Raw genomic sequence first — 17415 nt, forward strand, 5'->3', positions numbered from 1 at the left:
CCTGCACACACACACACACACACACACACACACACACATTTTCTGTATCTACACATCTCTTTTTCTCTATTTAAATACCCCTCCAAAGCCTAGCCTTAGCTGCCCATTTACCGTCTACCTCTCTCTCAAAATTCCAAAAAAATAATAATAATTATTATGTTTCTTATGTTTTGAGATCCAAGAAAGAAAAGTCTCAGATCTTTAAGTTGAGAGAGTCAGTTTAAGCTAATATTCTTTAACAATCTTATCTGATTCTCTCCGGTACATTCTTTTCTTTTCTGGGTTTCTTTTTCTGTTTTATTCGTTGATATGTAGTTTTTTTTTTCCTTTCGAAATATTTTCTTAGCAATATATAGCTTGAGATCTTTTATTTATAATTGGATAAATGGATCGATCTTGTGTAAAGTGATATGTGCCTTTTTGAGAGTTGAATGGCAGATCTTGAATTGGGATATATCAGATCCATGTTCTAGTACATGATTTACTTATGATTTAATTTTTACTTAGTTGGAGCTTGAGAGTTATACTGTTGGATCTTAAACAATGGCATGTATGTGTCTTTGTGGGATTAATATTGAAAGATTGCATTTTTCTTAATTGTGTACTCAGTCATGAATTATGCAAAAATTGGACCTCTATGATTAATGTGATGGTGATGATCATTTGAATAAATTAAAATGCATGTCATTGTTTTGCTCAATTAACTATCAATGGGTTTGCTTCTTTTCTTTAGTCAACCCAATCTATTCAACTTAACTAGCACTATCATCAATGTAACGTCGTTGGCATCTTGTTTTTTTGTTTTCGTTGTGGGTTTTGTGTGGTGGTGTAGCCATGTAATTTTGAAATGAACTACTGTGGTTGAGCTGAGAGTGGCGCTGTGTAAGCATGAGAATTACCTCGTGGCAAAACTATATTTGTATCAACTAGTGCTAACACCAATTTTAATACATTACCATAAGACTCATTGAGCGTTTTCTGTGGTGGTCTAGCCATGTAATTTTGAATTGAACTACTGTGGTTGAGCTGGAAGTGTCTGTCTGCAGACATTAGAAATACCTCACAGCATGATTGGAGTTATATGTGTGGATTATGCTTAGAAGTTCATGGTCTTTTGGTTTATTCTTATCTTTAGAAATTCTGGGGCTTTGATGCTGTTTCTCAAACAACAATCATGCACTTTGTTTTGGATCGCTTATATTTGGTTTTCACACGATATAAATGTTCAATTCTAATTTCTTTTTTCTTATAAATGTGTGCAGTGTTTTTTCTTCCTCTTTTTTATTGAACATGTGGAGGTTCAAACATTTTACTCAAAAAGAACCAGCAGGCCTTGAAGGTCGCAATGTTGATGTTGGCAATCTTAAGATTCATGTTCGAAATGCCATTGCGGAGGGAGGATTTTCCTGTGTATATTTAGCTCGAGATGCTGTGCATGCATCAAAGCAATACGCTTTAAAGCACATGATATACAATGATGAAGAATTGTCGGACTTGGTGATGAAGGAGATAAATGTGATGAAGGCGCTCAAAGGGCATCCTAATGTTGTTACACTTTATGCACATACCATCTTAGATATGGGAAGAACAAAGGAAGCACTCCTTGTAATGGAATTTTGTGAAAAATCTCTGGTTAATGTGCTGGAGAGCAGGGGAGCAGCATATTTTGAGGAGAAACAAGTACTTTCCATATTTAGAGATGTCTGCAATGCTGTCTTTGCTATGCACTCTCAATCTCTGCCAATCGCTCACCGGTAAAGTGCTAAGATATTTAATTTTAATGTCTGTTAGTGTGAATTCATCTTTCCAAAAATATTTAGTCTTTAGAGAATCTGCATTCCACTTTATATTGTTCTCTTGCACCAATGGTAGCTATTGCTGTTTCTGGCTGTATTGGGTGGACACTTTGTTTGTAGTTGGTACTCTGGTATCCATTAACTTAATGTGGATTATGTAAATTTGATTTTAAATACTTGTAGATATGAGAGTGCGATCTCCGAGGCTGACCATATTTTATTACTTGTGTCTGTGCTCTTATAACCTGAGAAACCGGGAATGTAATCTAGAGTTTGATAAACTCATTGAACTCAACAAGCCTTAGTTTGAGATTTTAATATTTTATCAAAGTATTAATAATATTCACCCCTTTCCAAGTTACCTTATTTGATAATGCTAAGTAAGTTTTTAGCAACCAGTTCACTCTTCACAATTTTCAGAGATTTGAAAGCTGAGAATCTTTTGCTGGGGCCTGATGGACTGTGGAAATTATGTGATTTTGGGAGCACCTCTACAAATCATAAACGCTTTGAGAAGCCTGAAGAAATGGGTATTGAAGAAGACAACATTCGGAAGCACACAACACCTGCCTATAGAGCCCCTGAGGTTGAAGGAGATCTGTGCTTTGAAACAAAAATTTCTGAAATTGTGTTAAAAGTGTTTGATTTATGTCTTTCCTCCTTTTCTTGACTTAGATGTGGGATTTGTTGCGGAGAGATCTTATAAATGAGAAGGTAGACATATGGGTAAGTGGATTGGACCTTATATTTCTATTGAAATTTGGTAACCTTTAAATTTACCCTTCCCAACTGATCCAAAGTTGCTCTGCCGTTACACAGGCTCTTGGATGTCTGCTCTATCGCATATGCTACTTCAAGAGTGCATTTGATGGAGAATCAAAGCTGCAAATATTAAATGGGAACTATCGCATTCCAGATTTACCCAAATACAGCTCGCCAGTGATAGACTTGATCAGAGACATGCTTCAAGCATCACCAGATGACCGACCAGACATCACGCAGGCAAGCGCTTTGCTTGATTGGATACTCATCTCCATAAACTTAGGTTAGTTTTAGATCATCTACATCCATGGAAGTTTCTGGTGCAGAGATTCTAACATTCTGCTTACTGATCCTGGGATTTTCCCATGGAAGCAGGTATGGTTTCGTGTTAATGAGCAGCTACCAGTTAATTTGCAGAAGTCATTGCCTGACGGACCACCTGAAATGCAATCTGCTGGTATACATGGAGGTGAGGGCATTTCCCATGGATAAATCAAAGTTTTGTTTTTCTGTAGAGTTATCCTTTCCCTGATTGAGTTATCTGATATGAAATTAAGTATCAGGTCTGAACTTGGTTGAATTCATTCAGAACTTTTGAATTTTAAAATATACGATATCTTGGTTACATTTGAGTAAATTTGAAAAGTTGTAGATGTTTTCTTAATTGAATAGCCAAATTGTTTTTGGTTTAGACCTTGCTAAATGTGGAAATGATTACTATAATAGGTATTGCAAAAGCTGCAAATAGGTCGCCTCCAATGCCTCAAAGAAGTCCACCACCTCCTCCTTCATCTGGGGGTGGGGGAGGTGGGGGACAGCTTGGTGCTTTCTGGTCAACGCATCACGCTAAGGATTCACTGTTTGTCGAAGACAAGACCAGACCTAAATTTGATGAAGAACCTAGCCATAACACATCACAACAAGATAGGAATCAGTCAGAGAATCGCAGTTTTCCCAAAAACGCTAGTCCTGCAAAGCAAGAAAATGTACATACCATTGTGGCTGGTAGGAGGAATGTCCATAATAAATTACATGTGCCTGAGGATGGTGCTTCCAAGGACTTTGAATTAACTTTCTCTCAGAAAGATATGGATCATGGCATGGAGAGGCCAAAAGCATCAAAACCGGCTGCTACTCATTTATTTCAAGATGAGGCTTTTAGTACTTTTGTTGCTGAATTTGATAGCAATAAGCTCAACTCAAGAGTTAGTAATAACAAAGAAGGAAAGGAAGAAGCACTAGAGGCTGAAATAGAGAGGCTTAAAGAGCAGCTGAAGCAGGTAAACTCTGAGAAGGCTGAAATAACTTTGAAATTTGAAAAGCTATCTGCCATTTGTCGATCTCAGAGACAGGAGATACAGGAGCTCAAGCAAACACTAGCCGCAAGAACTCCTTCGCCGAATAAATATCAAGCCTCATCTAGAATTCAACCATCTGCAAGTCCTCCGGTATTTTTTTCATTGATGTTTTCACCATTGTAGTTGTTATAGAGATCCATTTGTCTTTTTTTTTTTTACAATATTTAATCTCATCCCAGCAAGAAAAATCTGACTGGAGTACCCCAAGCCCAGAGTCAAAGTCATGGCAAGCATTTGCAGATGATAACAAGTCACGGCAGAAGCCTGTTTCAAAAGGCAACAGTCCACAGTCTGTTAGAACCAGAAACGCACACCAGAATAAGCAGGCTGCTGAATTAACATCTAATATTGATTCGTGGGGTTTTGGATCAGAGAGTTTTACAGCTGTTCCTGCTGCCAGCTCTCAAATTTCAGGATCTAATACTGAAGTGCACTCAGGTGGGTCAAAGATTATGGAGAGCCAGCCAGCTACTCAACCTGCTGGATGGGCTGGTTTCTAGCTCAAGTCATTTGTGAAGCTATATAAGAAGGTATACTTACATTAGAACCATTATGTTTTTCCTAAGAGATAAATATAGGGAAAAGTGAGAAATATATGGCTTTCTGGGCTTGTTTGTTGTATTGAGTGCTTCTGTTTGTAGATTCACATTTTTCTATAAAGCATTTGAACATGTTCTCTGGATTAGAGGCAAACTACAAATATATACTTTTCTGCATGTCTCAATTGTTGGGTGAAAAATGTTCTTCTTGTCAGTTCTTTTGTTGCTTGCCGTTGTTGCTATTGTTTGAACTGTTGCAAGCTGTCAGATTTTATTTTTACTCTTTCGTGTGCAAAATGGGATTGCTTCAGTTATGAGACTGAATATGCAGAGGAAGGATTAACCGCTTCGAGTGGATTTGGCCGATAGTTCCTTGTGGTCATAACCTAGGTTTGCATTTCAAGTTAATGAAGTTGCATGGTGGGAAGTTGGCAGGTCAGGAAACCAGAATACTATGCGTAATGGTCCTACACAGACACATGGAGACAAACGTTTTGTTCCTTGATGTTTTTATTAAAAGGATTTATATAGTTTTTGAGTAAATTATTATTTATTCTGTTTTTTTAGCAAAACAATTAGTTACTTTTCTTTCCAAAATATTCTTGTCTATATATTAATTGAAAGAAACCTAAACGGCTATTTTCTAGAAAACAATTAGTTACTTTTCTTTCCAAAATATTCTTGTCTATATTTGATCATGTCTTTATACAGCCACCGGAGAATTTTGCATGCTTCTTCTAAGCTTACGCGTCTTTGACAACTCTTGCTAAAATATTAAATTTATTTATTTTATCAAGTCTTCTGGCTAAAAGTCATGACAACTCTTTATTTAAAAAAACTAGAAAACTTTAATAGTATTTAATAACGTGCGTAGACTATTTAAGGCTGGCCCACCCTTTGTGGAAATAAGAAAGTTCATAGATTAAAGTAGCACGCAAATGAGATAGTAAGTCCTGAGGAATTAACTAAAAGAAAATAATAATCTAATTTAAATTCTATCATTTTTATTTTTTAATCTACATATAAATGTGTGATTTATTGAAAAACTTGACTTAGTGGGTTCTTTTCTATAGTTTGAAATTTAAAAGTGACCACTTTTAATATGGTGTTCATTATATCAGGAAAAAAAAATCATGAGTACCATGCGTTCTAAAAACCCTCAATCCTCTGTTTTCTATTGCTCTGCCTACTTCAAAAAACCGTCGTATCTTAATTATTATGGCTTCCATAATGGGTATATGATAAATGGATACGTGACACATGAAGGGTTTATCCATTATATATATCACTAGACTCAATATTTTTATATAAAAAAAATTGTTTATACGTATAATGGGTTTATCCATTATATATATCAACTTAAAAAAAATAAATTCTCCAGTTTTATATGGACCAATAATCTTCATGTGGAAGATTCATTAGAAAACGAACATACTTTTCAAAAGAAAATTTGACATACTTTTGCAAAAGCAAGATTTAGTATAAGCAAGAGTTGTGTACAGCCACCTAGCAACATCGTAGTCTTTTCTTAAACACTTTTGCCGCGTAGCCCTTACGGCAAAGATGATTCATACGCTAAGGTCAAAAGTGCGAAGATTCCAAGCAAAATTCAATCACACGATATTCGAAAATTATAATTTTTTAAAAATATTTACTTTTAGGAAAATCGTAAAATATTAACAAAAATTTGAATACAAATTAAAACGTAGTCGTGGGATATAGATTTTATAATCATTCATAAAGTGATTTTTGTAAAAGAAACAAATAACTTTCCAAGTAGCTTTTAAAAGTAGTAATTTTTACGATAATCCTCACCTACACTAAACCTTTAAACAAACATATCAAAAGAATAAGTTATTTAAAAATATATTATTTTATAATCTTTCAAAATATTATATTATTCAAAACTAATATAATTAAATGATAGTTCAAAACCTCTCATTAGTAATTAAAACAAAAAAAATAATCCATAATACCTAATATATTGTCAAAATCCAAACTTAATTAAAACATGATAATAATAAAGCGTCTAAGACATTGAATAAAATAAAAAAAAAACTTCGTGAAATAAACAAGGCATACTAACCAAAATTAAAGGAGTAAGAATACTTGACAAGTACACCTGCTCAAAAAAACTAAGAACATAACATAATATTAAGAAATTGCATGTGAGTTCAACCAACTCGGTGAAGGAATAACGTTTAATATACATTTTAAATATTAATAGTTTTCAAATAGATTTATCTTGATATACATGTACATACTAAGAAAATTATCATAAAGTAGTAGAATACATATCAGAGATTGGATGACACCCAAAGGTGTTCTATGGAAGGATCAGTCGCCATAGACTAATGCCTCCCTCATCAACTAAGTATACAAATGTTATGTGAGGCACCAAATGTAATTTTTCAAAATTCAAGGACTAAACTGTAAATCTATAAAATTAAGGGGAAAAATTGAAAATTACATAAATCAATTATCAAACTGAGATTCATCATCCTTAACCTCGTAAGAATACTTCCTAAAATTCCAAAATATGTTTCAGGGGTCAAATATAATTTTCAAAAGTTTAGGGATTAAATTGTAATTTTCATAAATCAAGGACCAAAATAAAATTTTGTCATCTTCAACCTCAAGACTATTATGTCTAGATTTTCCATCAAATTTGAAATAAATTTCTTAACCCGTAACAAATCAATTTACAAATTTTTATTTTTAACAATACATCTAAAATCAATAACTTAACCTTAAACTCGTAATAATCATGAATCAATCTTAACAATACAAACTTCAAATCTTTATAAACCATAATCTCTTCTTTAATCATTTCATAAACAAATCATAATCAAAAGTAACATCATAGGGAACCACTTACTTATTACTTTCATCTTTCTTAAAATTCTTGGTTTAATGAGGGAAAGGTCATAGTAATTACAAAAATTAGATGAGAAAAAAACAATCTTTTTACAATCTTTTTCTATATACTCAAGTTAACTTAGGTTGGATTTGGATAAAATATTTGGTTTTACATTTGTGTTGAATATTGTCTCAATAATAAAATGAATTTAGTTTTTGAGTGAATTTTTGTAATTTTAAAATAAGAGGTAAAATAAATATCTCATTTCTATGTCTCATTGTCATTTTAAAATAAGAGGTAAAATAAAATAAGAGTGAAATGTAACTAGTGAGATATCGTTTGTGCTTTTTCTTAGAACTTATTAGGGCCTTTCCTTGTTTTTTCGTAATTAATTAAGTAGTATTGCCGGTAATTCATTGGTCAGGAGCGAAGAGGTCTGGAACAAAGAGTATAGTTTTATAGATTCGGGGGCCAATATTAGAAAAGAAGGAATCATGGAGCCTGTGCTTGATAAAATGCTACCTCTGGTCATCTGAAAAACCTTGAACTCCCTCTCAAGCTTAGAAAATTTATAGAAATGGGGGTGTGATTATTTTTTAAAATATTTTTAATTTGAAAATATATTAAAATAATATATTTTTTAAAATTATTTTTAATATTAGCATATTAAAATAATATAAAAACATAGAAAAATATTAATTTAAAAATAATTTTTAAATTTATTTTCAAAAACATTTTTCAAATGTTGTTCAAAGAATTAGAAAAATGGAGCATGCATTTAAAAGTCAACAGTCAGAAATTAAGTCTTGACTATTGTTCTTGATGAAAAATCCAGACATTGAAAAAAGATTGACTAGTCCATGAATTGAACAGTCTTTGTCTCTATCATAAGAAATCAATATGCAACTACTCTTGCTATATTTTTCTCTGGCCTTTACTCCATTACTGTTCCTAAGGATTTTAGGGTGTTGTCGTAAAAGCATCCCTTGCTGGAAAGTTAATTTTTTTAGAAAGTAATTTTTATAGAAAATATTTTTTTTTAAAATAAATTAGTTTTTAATGTTAGAAGGTATTATGAAAAATAAATTGAAAAATATTTTTTTAATATTTAATTATGTCATGAAAAATAAATTAAAAAATAACTTTTTAATTTTTTTTTTAAAACAAAAAAAAAACATGAAAAGGAACAGAAACACTTGAAAATTAAGAAAGAAAAAAAAATCATTCTTATGAGACAACAAAGAAAGGCTTTCCATGATTCCTTGCCTCTTTCCAGAAGTCTCTTGAGAGTAACAGACACCAGCCTATGTTATGTTGACAACATTATGCATGAGCTGTTCAGGAGAAAAGTCTCAGCTCATGAGCTTCTTCTATATGTATATATCCTGCATTAGCTCTTCAAACTGATACATTGCTAAGTCCAGACTCCTCTGAAAATGGCTTTTCCTTGTTTTAGGACTACCCTCAACCTCTTGCTGTTTCTTGTTCTGACACCTTCTGTGTTTGCGCAAACTCCTCCTAATGTTACTTTGGGTTTATACCTTATTGCTTCTGATACATCAGTTCCATGGAAGTCCCCTTCTGGTGAATTTGCTTTTGGATTCCACCAAATCAACAATCAAAAACTTTTCTTGCTTGGCATCTGGTTCGATACAATACCGGAGAAAACATTAGTTTGGTATGCAAACGGAGATGATATGGCACCTGAAGGATCGAAGGTCGAGCTTACTCTTGATGGTAGTTTCAGACTTACCAGTCCTCAAGGACGAGAAATATGGAAGCCTCAATCTTCAGTAGATGGAGTTGCTTATGCTGCCCTACTCAACAACGGCAACTTTATCCTCGCAGATAATAGTTCCAAGTCTTTGTGGGAAACCTTCAAGGATCCCCGTGATACCATGCTGCCAACTCAAATACTTGAAGTTGGTGGAAAGTTATCGTCCCGGCTAAAGGAAAGTAGCTACTCTAAGGGAAGGTACCTGCTTCGCTTGCAACCAAATGATGGGAGTATTTTGCTCAACCTACTTGCCTTGCCAACAGGTTATGAATATAAGACTTATTTTAAGAGCAATACTTCTGATGCTGCTTCAACACAGAATTCTGGCTATCAGTTAGTCTTTGACGGGTCAGGTCACCTCAATGTTCTCCAAGACGGCAGAAGTGTTGTTAACCTCACCAAGGGAAGAGAGTCTCCAGCCGGAGATTACTTTTACAGGGCGACGCTTGATGTTGATGGACTTTTTACTCTGTATGCTCATCTCAGGGCTCAAACAAATGGTACATGGGTTGCTATTTGGTCAGTCCCGGACAATATATGTACTTATAGTACTGATGACTTGGGTGGTGGTCCTTGTGGATATAACAGCTACTGTAAACTTGGCGCAAACCGAAGGCCTATCTGTGAATGCCTTCCTGGGTTTTCCCTCTCCGATACCAGCAACGAGTTCGGTGGCTGCCAGCAGAACTTAATGCCAAATTGTGAGCAAGGAAAATCAAAGCCAGAGGATTTCTATGCACTGCAAGAGGTGCCAAATACATTTTTTCCATATTCTTCAAACTTCGAACAATTGCAGTCACTAAATGAAGATGAGTGTAGACGATTGTGCCTCTCTGATTGTAACTGTGTTGTTGCTGTCATCAAAGAGGGGAGCTGTTGGAAGAAGAAATTGCCACTTTCAAATGGAAGGAAAGACTATAATATCTATGGGAAGGCTCTAGTTAAGGTAAGTAAATCTGCTGTTTCTATAGACGAACCCTCTCGGCGAAAGTCGAATACGGGGAACAAAGATCAAACAACTTTAGTTCTGGCAGGAGCAATTCTTCTAGGTAGCTCAGCACTACTTATTTTCCTATTTATAGTAGCAGTATCTCTGTTTCTGCTCCAACCACACAATAGAAGAAGGAAACTTACCAGATCATCTAGCATTCTGGAAACAAATCTACGCAGTTTTACGTATAAAGACCTGAAAGAAGCCACGGATGGATTTAGAGAGCAGCTTGGACGAGGTTCGTTTGGAACTGTATATAAAGGACTATTAACATCACAGAGTTCAAGAAACTATGTTGCAGTTAAGAAGTTGGAGAGGATGGTGCAAGAAGGCGAGAAGGAATTCAAAACAGAAGCAAGAGCGATAGCCAAGACTCACCACAAGAATTTGGTCAGATTGCTTGGATTCTGTGATGAAGGGCCAAACAGGCTTTTGGTCTATGAGTTTATGAGCAATGGAACCTTAGCTGGTTTCCTATTTGGAATTTCCAGACCTGACTGGAACAAACGCATTCAAATGGCTTTCGGCATTGCACGAGCGCTTACATACTTGCACGAGGAGTGTAGCACACAGATTATCCATTGCGACATCAAGCCCCAAAACATACTCCTTGACGACACATTTACAGCAAGAATCTCAGACTTTGGACTGGCAAAGCTCTTAATGAATGAACAAACACGCACACATACAGCTATTAGAGGGACCCGAGGATATGTCGCACCAGAGTGGTTCAGGAACATGCCAATTACAGCAAAAGTAGATGTTTATAGTTATGGGATCATGCTATTGGAGATCATTTGTTGCAGAAAGAGCCTTGATATGGAAAGTGAGAAAGAAGAGGAGATCATACTAGCAGACTGGGCCTATGACTGCTACAGAGGACGAAAATTAGACGAGCTGGTGAAGGCTGATGAGGAGGTAAAAAATGACATGAAGACGTTGGAGAGGTTAGTGATGGTGTCAATTTGGTGCATACAAGAGGATCCTTCTCTTAGACCTTCTATGAGGACAGTCACACAAATGCTTGAAGGAATTGTTCAAGTTTCTGTCCCCCCATGTCCTTCCCCTTTCAGTTCAATCTGCTAAGAAATACCAGTTCCAAATTATTCTCTCCTCACTTTCTCATCATTAAATTTGCTTTGCAAGTCATGTTGTTGAAGAATGCCTCAAAAGCTGCAGAAAACCAGGAGACTTCGTTGCAGCAGAAGATCAGGAGATTTTACTATTAAAGGTCTCTTATTGAAGACCAAGTTTTTAGGAATAAATCTAATTGTATTTGAACAGTCTTTGCTTTGAACTAAAACTCTATCTTTATTTAAGAGTGTTATGCAATTAATAAAATCATCTTTTTTATTTTTCTTCATTCTACTACTATTTATGTTCATGTTCTGCGCTTAATGTAAAATAATTAACAAATTGGTATCAGAGTCATAATTATCTTGAAAGACTTGTGAGTTGAGAAAACCAAAACAGAAACCAAACCATAAATACAAAATAAAAAAACACAAAAATAAAAACTGAAACAATCATCTCACACGGTTCACCACCAATCTTCAATGGTGATAACTATGAAGCTTGAGCTATCAAAATGCCAGTTCCTTAAAAACTATGTTGTTCCTGATTTACCTAAAAATCCAACAATAGCTCAACTAAAGATTCATAAGGAAAAAAAGACAAGGAAGTCCAAAGCTAGAGCTTGCTTATGTGTTGCAATGTCAAATATAATATTCACAAGAATCATGAATTAGGAATCTGCAGAAGATGAATATGCAAGCTCTCAACTTAATCAAATAATTTGAAATGTAGAAGATGAATGAGACATTAAACATCAAAGATTATGCTGACAAATTACTAAGCATAATAAACAACGTAAGATTGCTTGGAAATGAATTTTTTGATGACCGAATTGTGCAAAAGATATTGGTAACCATGCATGAAAAATACGAGTTTAAGATTTCTTCATTAGAAGAGTTAAAAGACTTGACCAATATATCTCTTGGAGAAATGATAAATTCATTGCAGGCACTAGGGGTGTTCACGGTCCGGTTCGGTCCGGTTTTAACTTAAAAATTCAACCGAACTGGAAAATATCATTTCTTGTTAATATAACCCGAACCGAACCGAGAATCGGTTCAAACCAAACCGATTTTGTTCGGTTCGGGTCGGTTTTTTAGCCTTAGAAACTAGAAAAACCAAAACTAATTAAATAAAAGAAAACTTGGTTGAATCACAATCATTGGACAAACTTGGCCGAATCACATTCAAAAAAATCCTTGTTGAAAACTTTGAATCCAAGCTTTTCGGTTGAGATCTGAAAGATCTCCCTTAATTGAATCAAAATCACTGGATCTATCCATACTAGCACAACTACATGTTAACAAAGATTTCAATAACATCTTATAAAGTAGAGAGTTGAAAGGCAACAATATAAGAGAAAATGAGTTGCTTTAAGCCTTGTGCACAGAGGAGAGCAAGAGAGGGAGGGGTAGGGGCACTGGAAAAGGGGAAGGGGGGAGAGAGAGCAGGGAGGGAGGGATGGGGTTGCTGGAAAGGGAAGGGGGAAGGGGGAGGGTGAGTGGGCTGGAAAGGTTTTGGGAGGGAGAGAGAGTGGGGAGGGAGGGATGGGGTTGCTGGAAGGGGGAAAAGGGAAGGGGGAGGGTGAGCGGGCTGGAAAGGTTTTGGAGGGGGGGCGGCGAGTTGGAAAAGTTTTGTAGGGTTAGGGTATTTATTATTTAGGTTTAGGATGTTTCTTTTTATATTTTGTTTTAGATTCAATTAACCCGGTTCGGTTTGGTCCAGTTCAATCGGTTTAAGCTTTTTTAAACCAGAAACGAACCGGACTGGGTGGTTTTTTTTTAAAATTTTTAATCAGTTTATTCAGTTTTTTCTATCGGTTCTGTTTTTTCGGTTAATTTTTTCTCGGTTTTCTCTGTTTAATCGGTTGGTCGGTTTTTTTGAACACCCTTGGCAGGCACCAAAGCAAAGAAGAATGATGAGACATGAGGAAATAATGTAGGGAGCCTTTCAAGCAAGTGCTTAATACCCAGGAGGAGGCAAAGACAAGAGATTCAACAAGAAGAAAAATGCTGAAAATTACAGAAACAAGGTGAAGACATATCCACCATGTTTTTACTATATAAAAAACAAATCACTAAAAGATAAAATATTGGTGGAGACCAGACATTAAGTGCAGTAAATGTGGTCAGATTGGATACATTGAAAGAATCTGTAGATCACAATAACATGAAGAAAAAACGAATCCTGTTGCTTAACAACCTGAAGAGGAGCAATTGTTTGTTGCATCATGTTTTTCAGCAAGCAACAACTCGAGTGATTCCTGGTTAATTGACAGTGGTTGCACAAACCATATGACAAATAATCAGGAATTGTTCAAGAAATTTGACAGAATTGCAATTTCCAAAGTCAAAATTGAAAATGATGATTATATTACTGTCAAAGAAAAATGAATTGTTGCTATAAACAATTTATTAGGTTTGAAGTACATTTCAAATGTATTATATGTGCCTGATATAGATTAGGAATTGTTTAAGAAACTTGAGAGACCTGTTATTTCCAAAGTCAAAATTAAAAATGGTGATTATATTGCTATCAAAGGCAAAGGATTTGTTACTATAAACAGTCTGTCAAGTTTGAAATACATTTCAGATGTATTATATATGCCTAACATTGATCATAATTTGCTAAGTGTTAGACAACTTATGAAGAAAGGTTTGAAAGTGATATTTGAAGACAAATGATGCTTGATCAATGACAACATAGGTAACAACGTTTTCAGATTGAAAATGAAAGCAAAAGGTCTTACTTTAAATCTTATGAAGGAAGAACAAAGTGTTTTAGCACTGAAGACTTGGACATTTTCATTATGCTAGGCTAATATATATGCAAAAACATATTCTTGTAAGAGGTGTTCCATAACTAGAGAACAAATCTACCAACTATGCAACATATCAATATGGAAAGCGGGCTAGAAAACCTTTTCCTCAAACTACATGGAGAGCAACACATAAACTTCAATTGGTACATATAGATGTTGGAGGTCCCTAGAGAATAGCTTCACTAAATGGTAGTAGATACTACATAATCTTTATAGATGATTATTTCAAATTTTATTGAATTTTTTCCTTAAATTCAAATATGAAGTTACTAAGTATTTTGGAAGTATAAAACATGGATGTAAAAACAAGTGGATGCAAGATTAAGACATTAAGATTTGACAATGAAAAGGAATATACTAGTGGAAGATTTCAGCAATTTTGTGATGAATCCGGGATTGAACACCAACTTATAGCACCTTACACTCCATAAAAAATCATAACCCAATTTTTGACCATTTTATTTTAATTATTATTATTATTTTATTTATTGAAAAGGATAAAAAAAATGATGAAAAAAATAATAATGATGGAAAAATAAGTAAAATGAAATAAATGAAGAATGAATTAAAATTTGGGTTAAGGGCAACATGATTGGAAGTTTTGGGGTTTAATTAAACTTTGGAATTAATCTAATTAAGCTTGGAATTAATTTAATTAATCCAATTAAGGGTTTAATTGGAGAATTGATAAATTTTTAGACTTAATTGAGCTTGGAATTAATTTAATTAATCCAATCAAGGGTTTAATTGGAGAATTGATTAAGTTTGGAGACTTAATTAAGCTTGAAATTAATTTAATTAATCCAATCAAGGGTTTAATTGGAGAATTGATAAGTTTTGTGAATTAATTAAGCTTGGAATTAATTTAATTAATCCAATTAGGGGCTTAATTAGAGAATTGATAAGTTTTAGAGTTAATTGGACTTTGGATTTAATTAAATTAATGAAATCAGGGACTTAATTGAAGAAATAACAAAGTTTGGGGTTAATTGGGGCCACAATTGTAACAGATTAAAGTCCAAGAACTAACTTGTAAAAGGCGCCGAAATGCAGGAGCAATTACAGTTTAAACCAGGGGCTTAATTATAAAATTTTCAGAACTTCACGGGCCAAAACGCAAATGGCCACCTCATATACCAAAACGACGTCGTTTGAAAGAACACTGTTCATCTTCTTGTTCTTTAACCAGAGGTCATTTCCAGCAATAATGGGCAGTAATCATCCGCTCACCTCAGTTATGGACGTTTTAATGTTGTCGTCTTTCTACATGCCGTCCGTTACCACCCGCCGAGTTCTATATAAACAGAGGAGCACCGAAAAACAGAGGTTGGTGAGAGAGAGAGAGAGGGACAAACGAAACCCGAAGAGAGAAACACAAACATACCAACCAAAATTTTAAGTGTTTTTTAGAACCCCATTCCATAAGTGAACCTTTCCCTCACCAATACCGGACTAAAACAACGAAAACAGAAACAAACCGAGAAAGAGTAGAGAGAATTTGAAAAACAGAGCACGGGGATAATTTTTCAGACGAGGGCAGAGGAAACAAAGGACAGTAAGGCAGAGGTCGAAGGAGGAATTCTAGCTTACTATTGACGAACGACACCACTGATCGTCACCCGACACGCTGACACTCCGGCGAAGCAACCTGCAACAAGGTAGGCTTCCTCTGTTTTCTTTGTTTTTTAACTTTCGAAAGTTCAGTGCATTTAGCACTGTGCGAAGGTAATTAATTACCTTCGCACAACGCCATGCACGCATGAAACTAGTTCACGAGTGTTGTGGCCCAGCCAGGTCACTGGCTTGGGCCAGTGATCGAGCTGGGTCTAGCCCAGCCCATGTGGGCTGCGCTAGGCCCAACCCCAAAAATAATAAAAAATAAATAGAAAAATAGAAAAATATGTGTATGCATAAATAAAAATAATATAAATTTACTGGTTTATTCACCAACGCCAGAGTCGGGAATAAAATACTGGCTTAAATTTATATTATTTTTATTTGTTATATTTTATTTTATTTAGCAAGAAAAAATAAAACAAATAAAAAATATATGTCCATGTATGAAAAATAAAATTTATTTTATTGGTTTATTCACTGACGCCAGAGTCAGGAATAAAAACACTAGTTTAATTATATTTTTGTTTTTTATTTAACTACATTGTTGTAACCCATTTTTGGGTCCCCACAAAAAAATAATAAATACAAAAAAAAAAAACCAGAGAAAGCTCAAAGCGGTGCCGTTTTGAAACGGCACCATCATCTTCTTCCCCTGGACGCGCAGAGAACAGGGGAGAAGAAATTTTTTTTTTCTTTTCGCCTACTTTCTTTCCCGGCTTTGGCGCAATAAGACGCCCACAATTCACCCACTTGCCTGGCGTTGTTATCCGTTGAAGGTAGTGGAGGGGGCGGCCAACAGTAGCCGCCCCAACACGTTCTCCCTCCCCTGTTTTCCTATAAATACAGGGGAGGGCTGCTGAAAAAACAAAAAAGAGAAAAAACCGAGAGAGGGAGAACAGAAGAGGGAATAGAAGAGAAGAGAAGGGAGAGACAGAGAGAGGAAAGCAGGAGAGAAGGCAGAGAAGAGAAAGGAAGAAGCAGAGAAGAAAACAGAAAAATACAGAGGAGAGAGAGAGAGAAGGAAAACCGCCGGCCACCGCGAACCGCCAACACCACCCTTCCGCATCAGCTGCTGCCAGCATCAACACCGTTCCAGGTAACTTTCTCCACTGTCATTTTTTTTTTGCTTCGGCTGTGCACAGTAACTGGCTAATTAATTCACAGGTTACTGTGTGCACAGTAACCCCGGTTACTATGCACGCTAATTAATTCTCTGGTTATTGTGCACACAGTAACCTGGTTACTATGTGCACAGTAACCAGCCCATGCATTTGGGCCATGTTTGGCCCAACCCATGCAATTGGGCCTGATCCGGCCCATTTAAAAAAAAGAAAAAAAGGAAAAAATATTATTGTTTTAAAAAATATTTATGATGTTCCCATTTTTTATTTATGTTATTTTTATTAATATCGGGTAGTATTTTTATGTCGTAAAAATACAAATCGGGTATTAAAATACCCGGTTTTTTTGTCACAAACTTTCAAAAATACAAAAAAATAAAAAAAAAAACATTTTTGTGCATACGGCCAAGTGTCTCAAATCTAAAATATCATATCATATTTTTCATATGTCAAAAAACAATATTTTAGCATGCATTTTGGCTTTAATAACCAGTTTATTAAAGTCAAGAGAACATTGGCCAAAATTTCAAAAAACAACAAAATATTTTATTTTGTTTGATTTTAGTATCAGGGATTATGAATTTATACGTAAATCGTATTCCTGATATTAAAAAGATATTTTCTTTTGACGGCTTCGAATAGTTAGTTTTTTACCCGATAAAGATAAGGATCTCCTTACAGGAGGACTTTTCTTAAACC

The 17415-nt window shown here is 35.0% G+C and overlaps 2 protein-coding genes across 3 annotated transcripts; both read left to right on the forward strand.

The window, feature by feature from the left end:
• On the forward strand, positions 1-5012 carry LOC118045611 (uncharacterized). 2 transcript variants are annotated; one of them, XM_035054284.2, is made up of 9 exons: positions 1-261; positions 1263-1754; positions 2217-2382; positions 2472-2522; positions 2616-2798; positions 2934-3027; positions 3285-4006; positions 4096-4446; positions 4767-5012. In XM_035054284.2, the coding sequence occupies exons 2-8, from the start codon at positions 1291-1293 to the stop codon at positions 4414-4416; spliced, it is 2001 nt and encodes a 666-aa protein (XP_034910175.1). In that variant the 5' UTR covers positions 1-261; positions 1263-1290; the 3' UTR covers positions 4417-4446; positions 4767-5012. The 2 variants fall into 2 exon arrangements, with proteins under 2 accessions (XP_034910175.1, XP_073268908.1); XM_073412807.1 differs by having other exon boundaries at positions 4787-5012.
• A 3622-nt stretch (positions 5013-8634) lies between these two features.
• Positions 8635-11421, forward strand: LOC118045610 (G-type lectin S-receptor-like serine/threonine-protein kinase LECRK3). The gene has a single exon (XM_035054283.2). The coding sequence runs from the start codon at positions 8752-8754 to the stop codon at positions 11167-11169; it is 2418 nt and encodes an 805-aa protein (XP_034910174.1). The 5' UTR covers positions 8635-8751; the 3' UTR covers positions 11170-11421.
• The last annotated feature ends 5994 nt before the right edge of the window (positions 11422-17415 follow it).

This window comes from Populus alba, chromosome 1, assembly GCF_005239225.2.
Source record: "Populus alba chromosome 1, ASM523922v2, whole genome shotgun sequence".
Lineage (NCBI taxonomy): Eukaryota > Viridiplantae > Streptophyta > Magnoliopsida > Malpighiales > Salicaceae > Populus > Populus alba.